This window comes from Barbatula barbatula (genome assembly GCF_947034865.1).
Source record: "Barbatula barbatula genome assembly, chromosome: 20".
NCBI lineage: Eukaryota > Metazoa > Chordata > Actinopteri > Cypriniformes > Nemacheilidae > Barbatula > Barbatula barbatula.
In genome coordinates, this window is record NC_136783.1 from 14,799,875 (window position 1) to 14,810,093 (window position 10,219).

A 10,219-nucleotide genomic window follows, 5' to 3' on the forward strand; every position below is an offset into this window, starting at 1 on the left:
ATGTGTGAGAATAATGACAGAATTCATTTTTGGGTGAACTATCCCTTTAAGAATTTGTTAACTGTGTTTATTTACCATCTATGTGCATTCTATTATTTGAATACTGAAAGAGAAAAAAATCTATCCTTATGATAAACCGTGTCACCATCCTTTATTTTTTAATATATTTATATATATATATATATTTCTTTAGGAGAGACTCTACACGAGGAGCTGCTACAGGCGGAACATGCTCAGTATAACAGGTGGATAAGCAAGTTGCTGCTAGATGAAACTGCTAAAGCAAGCGGAAGATTTCCCAAGTTTATTTGTCACACGAAAAGAGCAGACCTGGATAAACTAGAAGACATACTTAAGGACAAGCCCATGAAATATTCTCTGAGGAGACCAGGAATGATCTTAAAGGTATCTAATCCATGATAACCAAAATGGTTTAGAAATCCATAGACACTCGTGATACAAATCTGTATGCCCTCAAACCATTTAGGATTGTAATATGAGAGACTTAATCTCCTTTTTTTCCTCAGCCTATTCCAGTTACATCTGTGGTCCAGTGTACGGATCCAGCCGACTCAGTTGAGAGAGAAGCCAATATTCCATTTGCTGCTGGACCCTTTCAGAACCACAGTCTGTGTTGGGACAAAAACGCTATCCCAAGACACACATCCCACTTCAGCAAGTATCATTTCAGGTTGTATCATCTGTTTTTTCGATAGTCAATTCTAGGGTAAATTATTTTACCAGAACTTGCAAAGTCAAAGCAAACCACCCAGACTCTTAGGGCACAGATTCTATGCAAGTATTTGAAACTTGCAAAAAAAGCCTGCTAAATGAATATACATTATGTAAATATCTAAATGGCTAGTGGAATACAAGGTAATAACACAATGAAATACGTAGATCTGACATAAATTTTGGGTTTCAGAGGTTACTGGAGGCCACATTCCTTTCTGCACAAGCGAGGTGCTTTGCCACTTACAGATGAGGAAAGAACAAATTCCACCCAGAAACCTGCTGATACCCCAGAGACCCGTATGATAACAGCCCACTTCAAACACAACAAAAAAAACATCACAGAAATGAGGACCAACAAAGACTTCACTTTACACGTGCATTAAAACTTTGCTTTACAATTTCACTTTAATGTTGTTAAACAACACTAAGCAGCACTTAGGTGGCACAGTTTGAATGCATGGCATTGAAAGTGCATATTATTGCTATACAAAGAACAAAAAACACAGAGAAAAATGTCTACACATCAATGTTAGACTCAATATTTAAAAAAGTTTCAATAAAGCAATATGTGAAAAATACAGTTTTAAGCTAACCTTTCAACAGAGATAAGAGCAGGTTAAACTCAGACGCCCCAAGGTGAATGAACGAGACGGGAAGAAGTGTTTTGTCATCCGATCGTAATGCAAGACAACCAGGTGATGTCGCGATTCAATAAGTTCTGTCCAGAGGATGTGAGCAGATATACGCCCTATTTGCCAGCACCTCCTGGGCAATCTTCTTTATACTGGCATCGTTGTTCTCCGGGGAATCTGAAAAGCACCCCAAATCCATTCACTAAATGACATCTGAACACATGCTCTGATCTAATCCATACAATTGACTTGAGTTATTAGGTGGGGCGTAATTGAAACAGTATGAGGAGTGCATGCAAGTGTTGGTGACTGACTTATGGTTTGTTATGTTGCGGAGGAAATTCTTCGCCATGTGCAAGCGCTTTGTCCTGCTATGCAATAAAATGATGGGGGCTGGTGCCAATTATAGCTGTACGTTTTACTCACTTTTTTGAAGCTGAGTCATCAAGTAGTTGTTCTTGAAATAGGCGTCCTTGCAGAAAGTGTTGGCTAGCAGCACCTGAAAAGCCAGTGTGTTTTAAATGAGTTGCCCATTTACATGAACAATTAAGCAAAGAAAACTAACATGCAAGCACATTTTCTTCATGATAAAGGTTTTGCTGCCATATTTTACGCTGACCTAAGAGGTGGTATTTGACAAAAGGGGAATCGACAGAAATATTTACAAAATCAATAAAGGTACTTTTATTAGGATGTATAACCTCATATAACTTTGTTATGAGTTCCATTAAAGGCAAAGTGCAAGCAAGCAACACAGTCACAGCATGAGAAGTCATTAAATTGTTTCCGTCAATTGTTTCTCTCATGCGAAATCAAAACAGTGCAATTAAACACTAAGTGTTGGTGATATAAATGATTGAAATACTACCGCCTAGACATTAAAATCTGACTTGTCATTGCAACATCTACAAACACAAACAAATTGTTTACATTAAGCCAACGATTGGCGACTCACAACTGAGAATCTTCTTTGCTTTGGTTTGTTTTGAAAGGGACCTTGTGACATCAGTTAAGAATTAAAGGAACAGTTCACCTAAAAATGAAAGTTCCATATCCTTTACTCACTCTCAAGTTGTTCCAAATCTGTGTAAATTTCTTTGTTCTGACAGAGAAAGATATTTGGAAGAATGCTTGTAACCAAACCATTGACTACCACAGTAGGAAAATTTGCTTTATAAATGTCTTTGTTCTGTTGAACAAAAAATAAGATATTTTGAAGAATGTATGAAAGCAAATCGTTCTGGGGCACTATTGACTATCATTGTAATATCTTTCTTTTATGTTCATCAGATCAAATAAATGTATACAGATTGAAAACTCAAAGGAGTAAAGTAAAGGATTAAATGATGAGAATTTTTTATTTTGAGTGAACTGTTCCTTTATAAGCGAGTTGAGTCATCTTATCTACTATAGAGAGCTATTACCTCGTGGTCATGGTTGCGCAGCCCGATGCTGATGGAGCGAGTGGCGCGGGATAGGACAGCCGTCATGGCGTAGAGGTTAATCAGCACGTCTGCAACCTTTTTAAGAGCCAGCTGCTCGTCAACAATTGTCTGAAACAGATCAATTTACAACACACTGGTAACCCTTAACTGTTATTTAAAATGTTAAAATAATAAGAAATAAGTAAAAACTTTTTAGTCTAGCTGTGATGTGCATATACAATTTTTATAATGATAAACATCACGATTTTCCACTGTGTCCATATCTAAAACTTAACAACAATTCATCTATATAATAAAAAATAGGACAAAACAAGGCCGTCCTGACAGTTAAGTGCATAAAAACACAACCATATCCTGTGCCTGCCTTCATACAGTTCATATTACACACTGCATGCAGGCAAAACGCTGTGGCGGGGGGGATGGGGGTTATTCTCTTAAACGTTTCCTGCAAATGAGAATGAATGAAGATGAAATGTGGTGCACTGGAACAAAAAAGTAGTGCGTGGAAACCTGAAACGTTTCCAGCCGTCTCTCCAGTGACTACAGTCTGATTACAATAGCATGACCACACAGACGTTCATTGAGAAAAGGACAGCGAAGTCCAGCTGTCTCATATGAGCACTACCTCAGCCTGACAGGAAAGCGGGGACCTGAGAGAAGGTCCCAGCAGCGCTCAAGGGCCCACGCTAATTACCCCGCACGTTACTATAGCAACCAGGAAAAGATTTGAAAAAACAAGCGCCTTGCACTCCAGCATTTTAAACGCACAGTGATATTTCATGTTCTTGCAGCAAATAACTCAAACAAAACAAAAGTGAGAGCAAAAGTGAGATTGATGGGGATACAAATGAGGAAAATATAGAATTTTATTCAGACAAAAAGGGTGTAATTTGGTTTGGCGTCTCCAGGGACGGCAAGACCGATAGCCATATTTTCAGTATTTCATGTAATTTACAAAATTGCTTCGTGCAATTTATAAACTTGTTTCGTGCAATTGTTTTACCTTTCCGTATCGATATAGCAAGCTTTCCACAGTAGTTCCAAAAAGTATAGCGTTCCCCTCAAACATTTTGGCGCTCTCCTGCGGGACAGAGATGACATCATTACTGGGCTCAATTACCCGCCCACACAGTTTAAAGGCCGAGATCAGAGGGAAAGATTCTGCGTGATGAAATGTTACTGGCAGAAGAACCAGACGAGATGGGCTGTGATGTGAAACCTTTTATAAGACTTACTGTGTCGTGCCTGCAGTGCTGTATTATAACCCTGACATGCACTCGTTTTACAGCCAATGAGTTCTTTTTACTTTATATTATTATTTGATTACAATCAAAGTACAATCAGTTCTGTACCGCCAGACTGGGGTGAACTACACCGTCTTTGCCGGTCAGTCCAAAGTCCACCGTCTTCATCACGGAGTCCTTCAACTTCTTCCCCAGGATCTCAAACACCACGCCCACATTGCCCTTTTTCATTTCCCTAAATATGGTACATTTCCACAATGTGTTGTTAACCTTGAAGTTAAGGACCATGAGAAAGTACGGTGTATAAATAAATGTCTTACATACTTTATTTTTGCTGTTAATATTTTGCCAGCGTACTGCATTCCTGTGAGCGCGATGTACATCCTCAAAATCTCATTAGTCCCCTGAAGAAAGAAACAAGAGAGAATACGCAATAAGTCACATAGAACTCATTTTAAGAGATACCCAAAAACACAAATTCCGTCATCATTTATTCACCCTCATGTTGTTTAAAACCTGTTTATGACTCTTTCGTCTGTACGACACAAAAGAAGATATTTTGAGAAATGTCCCAGTGGTTTTGTGTTCATACAATAGAAGTCAATGTTGTTTGGTTATTAACATTCTGCAAAATTTCTTCTTTCGTGATCTGCAGAAGGAAGTCATACAAGTCTGAAATGACATCAGAAAAGGGTTTTTTTGAGTGGGCTATCCATCTAATAACCTTCTTTCTGGGATGCGGGAGCCCCCTGGTGGTCAAACATTTGCAATCGTTGTATTTTTTTCACCATCTTTAATAACTAAATACATTTACCTCAAATATCTGAAGGATGCGGGAGTCCCTGAGGTAGCGCTCATACGGGTAGTTCTTTGTAAAGCCCAGCCCTCCTAACACTTGCAGAGCTTCACTCACACAGATCCAGGTGCCCTCAGAACTGAAGATCTGGAAAATAACAGCTGAGGGTCATTTGATGTCTCCAAATATGATATTTCAGCCTTCAATAGCAGTTTCAAATGTGGTGACAACTTTGTGTGCAGAAAAGGTTTGATCACCTTGACTATGGCAGCCTCCACAGAACAGTCAGGAACTCCAGGTCGATCCATCATTCCAGCAGTGAGATAGGCCATACTCTCCATCACAAAGACATTGAGAGCCATGGTAGCAAACTTGTCCTGTATCACCGCAAAATATAACCATGTGCTAAATATTCATTATCAATTTACCCCAATTCCACCAACCCAACAATATTTAACATGTACCTGAATCATTCCAAACTCAGCAAGGCTCTTGTTAAATTGTTTCCTTGTGCCGGCATATTCTGAGGTCAACTCTGGAATAAAAAGCCAATGTTTATGTAAATATAAGATCAGTAATAATAATGGACTGTAGCACAGCATGAATCCCGTGTGTTCTCACCAATCAGTTTCTTGATCATTCCCGCACCAGCACTGCCCATGCTGAAGCGTCCATTATTAAGAATGTTCATTGCTACCTAAAGAGACCACACCCATGTCACACGTCATTGCGACAACATGTCAGTTCATGATAACACTGTGTGAGAATCACCTTAAAGCCGCCACCAACTTCACCAATCACATTCTCGATTGGCACCTTGGTGTCTTCAAATGAGATTTCACAGGCTGAGAAGAAAAAGCATACAATGAATTTATCTATAATAAGTACTTATTACAGCAGTAAATGTTATGAAAACTCAGTTGTGTTGTCCCACAAAGGAAGCATTGGGATTGAAGATTAAATGTCTAAGATTTAATTACATACACAGCATAGCAACAGAGCAGATTTAGTGCTAGATCGTTTTATTAAAACTCTTAATAATGCTATAGAAATGTTACCTTTAAATGTAAATAACTAAAAATATATACTTAAATGTTTGATATTTAAATAAAACTGGTCAATTTCGTTTTTGTATTGTTTCTTTTTACAATGTGTATGTGTATCCAACCTTTGTGCCAATGTACAAACTCACTATTTGAGCCTCTGATGCCGAGCTTGTCCTCAGGCTTGCCACTGGTGATGCCACCAAAATTTCTTTCCACAATAAAAGCGGTGATCTTATCTTTCTTTTGACCGTCTTTATCAATGACCTCATTTCTGGCAAACACGGTCATGATGTCAGCCCAACCTCCATTTGAAATCCAGAACTAGGGATGAACAAAAAATATTTATTTTAAGTACAAAGGTGTGTACTAAAGGCAAACACATTACAATCACTGATGGGGTCACCTTTGTGCCGTTGATCAGATAGTGTTTTCCATCTTCTGTCAGGGTGGCACGTGTCTGAATAGATGCAGCATCACTGCCACTAACACACAGATTAATAAATATACTTGAGATCTCGCCATAATTTTAGTCTGGTAGAACTGCTATACAGTACCTTCCCGGTTCCGTGAGGCAAAATGCTGCAATGTGTTCTCCTGTTGCTAGTTTGGGCAGGTATTTATTTTTCTGCTCGTCATTTCCAGCAATCAAAATACCCTAAAACAGAGACAATGTTGTTCAAGTAGTCCTTGCAATACATTTACAACAGTGAAAGACATGCTGGGTCACCTTAAGGCCAATGGCCTGATGTGCAGCGAGAGTGACTGCAATAGCTGCATCCAAAGATGTGATTTCTCCTAACCTGGCATACATTGTGTTGGACAGGCCCAGGCCGCCTGGAGAAAGGCAAGCGTATTAAACACACTGACTTGCTTGTATTACTGTACGTCATGTAAAGGGGTTGTCTAACCATATTCTTCAGGTATCTGGATGCCAAACAGTCCGAGTTCCTTTAGCCCGTTCAAAGTCTCAGGAGGAATGACAGCATCGTGGTCGATCTTCTTAGAATCAACTAGAGGAGAAGTTTGCATGAGGACATTTTAAGAAATAACAAAAAAAGACATTTTAACGGTGTTAATAAGAACCAGTAACATTCAAGTTTAAATGAGATAAAGTATTTAACAAAAAAAGTAGAGGCTTGCAAACTTTTGGAATTTAATATTATTATCAGCAAGAACACTTTAATTCAAAACATTAAAACAAGATTATAACACGGTCAAGTTTAATGGGCCAATGGAACTCACCTTCTTCATTGAAAAACTTCTCAACCGGCTGGACAAGCTGGTTAATCTCCTCTAGTTCTTCAATACTTATTTCTGGATAAGGAAACACTTCCGCCTACAGTGGAGCATTACAAAATAACATTGATAAAGCCACTCAATTCTCATAGATTTGCTTTAAAGTTTCATAGCGTTATCCTTAAAATAGCATAACAATCAACAACTGCAGTATTTTAAGGTTGGTTAAGATTGTATATATGCAAATAACACTCTAATTCATCAACAAAACCCTTTATTCTTTATCTTGTTGGCAGTACCTTGTTTACTTTGCCCAGAAACAGATCTTTGGCATATACCAAACTCCTCGCACTGGATCTAATGCAGCGCTTTTGTAGACATTCCGCACCAACGTGTCCTACTCGTGCAACGACCCAATTTCTTCCGAACTTGACTGATTTCGACAAAACAAATAGTTTATTCAGATTCATCTTCACTGTATAAACTCACCTTGACCACACGGAGACCAGCTGAACACCTTTCACCCGTTTTTGTCGCCTTTTGATGACGACAAAGTCTATTTGTGAGCGCGGTTCAACTTCTGTCCAGCAGGTGTCAGTGTTTTACGCTATGACATAAATTGCTCTTCGCGTCTGCATGAGGACCAGTTACTAAACTGATAAAAACTTCGGGACATTTTTATATTCACTCATATGATCAAATATTAGACGATAAGATATCAATTAATATTCAGACGGCCCTGATGTCCTTCCTGTCGACAATAAGAATGAAACTCAAGCTGTTCTATTTATAGATAGACAGTCTGTCTCATTACTTCGCATCGGCCTATCGACTGTAATAGATGTGATGCATACATAACAACAACTTTAAGAGTCAATAGATGACGTTATCATTACTAGGCTACGTTTTATTTTCAAAACATCATTATGAAACAATTCTGGTCCTTGATTCTCATTGTGCCTTGTTCTAAGCCACTGTAAATACCCAAAACATACAGCCGACCGCATATGGGCATAGACTGCACCACTGTATGTTGCTGCGTATGATTTGCATGGCAACCTCTTTGTTGTTTCAGTTTTTACATTGTTTGGCGGAGGAATACGGGCGTTTTCACACATGTGGATCGATGCCGGGGGTTAAAGCGCTAAAATATCGCAGTTTATTTTGTTTCGGTTCGCATTCACAAGGCAATCTTTCCAATGATGTAAGTCACGTGCGAGTAAACTCTCCTTCGATTGGTCGAGAGTGCATATGTTATTTTCAAAGGTGGGGTCATCCGACAGGACAGACAGCAGCCACTCTGCATTTTTCTGGCTTGTTTGGTTACTTCTGTTATATTACTTCATTATTTTGAGCAGGAATCAAAACGGTCCTTTAATTCCCCGTCTTACGAAGCGCATCTCCGTTTATATTGTTTACGGAGCTCCTTTGCCTTCGGGCGGCACTGTTCAAGCGACCGATTCAATCCCGTTTGTTTTAAACGCTCGCTAAACACTTAATAGATCAATAATAACATTTCAGTGTTTTTCTGAGATCTGGAGAGCTGTTCGGCAACGTGTTCGTCTAACCAAATTTCAATAAAACACCTTCTTGCCTTCTCCAAGTGGGCCCACGTTTCACACACGTAATTACCCATCATACATTGTGATACAGTCTGGTCCGTTGGGTCGGATGGCTTTAATACGTCTATCGAACCGCTCCAGAGTTCGTTTGCAAACAACCTTGTTCATTGTTTTCGGGGCAGATCCTAGCGCGATTGCCGTGTTCACATATGGCTAAACTAACCGAACCAAGAGAGAAAATGCATCAGGTTCCGAAACAAACCCGTTTTGGGCTCGTTTTCAGGGGTCCGAGCTTGAGTGCGGTTGTTCCCGGCGTCCCCCGCAGCGTTGGTTTGGTTTGGTTTCACACGCAACTTGATTCTGTCGAATACTGGTGCGTTTGCGTTCGTCTTACGTCCTCAAGAATGTGCATGACAGAAAACAGAACACGGATTAATAAACTGTGTTTTTATTCATTTGGTGCTATTATGGGCAGCAGAGTAAATTCATTTTGGTTTACTGTATGCGCATCCCGTGCTATTTTGAGGATTGCCATTGACCTGCTGCTCTCATTACGCTCGCAACGCAGAAATACGGCGCAGGCTCACTCTTGCTCGAATCCAATGTGTATCATCAACACTATCCTCTCTTACGTGTGTTTTACTAAAGGAAGTTCATCATAAGCAGCTTAAACCCATGCACAGGTCACTTTCCTCATTAAGTGCGCACCCGGGTCCGTTTTGCGCTCATATTAATGCGAAACGCGCCACAGTTCGACAGCAACCGCACTCAGACCACCAACACCTAGTCTCGGGTTCACTTTACCGCTTTCACATTAGCGAATTTTAATGCGAACCGTGCCCTGTTCCGAACTAAACCTCAAGTGTGAAAGCCCCCTACATTAGGCTACACTTCTTACTTTGCCCCTTAGCGGTTATAAATTCACTGTAAACCATGGCTTGGTTGGGCTCATTGCTTTATTTTGTGTGGTGATTTTTCTAACCACAGTAAATCTTGACAGTCAATAAACAGTCTATCCTTAAATAACGTAATGGTATACAGGTATCTCTTTGGTTTTCCAAAGTATTTATTTCTAGCAAGTATAATTATACTAAAAACTTTAGGCCATCAGAGCTTTAGGTTTAAACGTGTCCTGGGTCATTTTATAAGGCATACTGATGAGAAAATACAGAATGATTTCAGATAAAGCAGACTTAAAACTGATAAAACTGACATTATGTTTACGATTAAAGTACTGACAAACGCTTTTGCTGGCATTGCATCAACCTCTGATGTCTCTGAAAGTGCCAACGCTTTAAAAAAAACCTCAGTACAAGTTTGCAATAAATGCAGCATGATCTTGTTGCCAATAAAGCAGAGTGTGCGGGAAATCATTTTAAAAATCCACTGAACACGCTATTCAAATATCTGACAACTGTTCATCCAGACATATTCAAAACGAACTAAAGCAACTTTTAACTATTCTTTAAAGCAGAACAGTACAAGTTAAGAATATTACAGTATATCGCTTTATTTCATATTCC

At 39.3% G+C, this 10,219-nt stretch overlaps 1 protein-coding gene across 1 annotated transcript; it reads right to left on the reverse strand.

Moving 5' to 3' along the window:
- Positions 1-276: 276 nt before the first annotated feature.
- On the reverse strand, positions 277-7,893 carry acad9 (acyl-CoA dehydrogenase family, member 9). Its single transcript, XM_079483702.1, has 18 exons — positions 7,434-7,893; positions 7,141-7,234; positions 6,807-6,908; positions 6,626-6,732; positions 6,453-6,553; positions 6,302-6,380; positions 6,045-6,219; positions 5,624-5,697; positions 5,474-5,549; positions 5,317-5,387; positions 5,110-5,229; positions 4,871-4,999; positions 4,381-4,460; positions 4,165-4,291; positions 3,816-3,893; positions 2,792-2,920; positions 1,794-1,866; positions 277-1,544 (listed from the first exon to the last, which is right to left on the reverse strand). The coding sequence occupies exons 1-18, from the start codon at positions 7,602-7,604 to the stop codon at positions 1,444-1,446; spliced, it is 1,887 nt and encodes a 628-aa protein (XP_079339828.1). The 5' UTR covers positions 7,605-7,893; the 3' UTR covers positions 277-1,443.
- Positions 7,894-10,219: the final 2,326 nt, after the last annotated feature.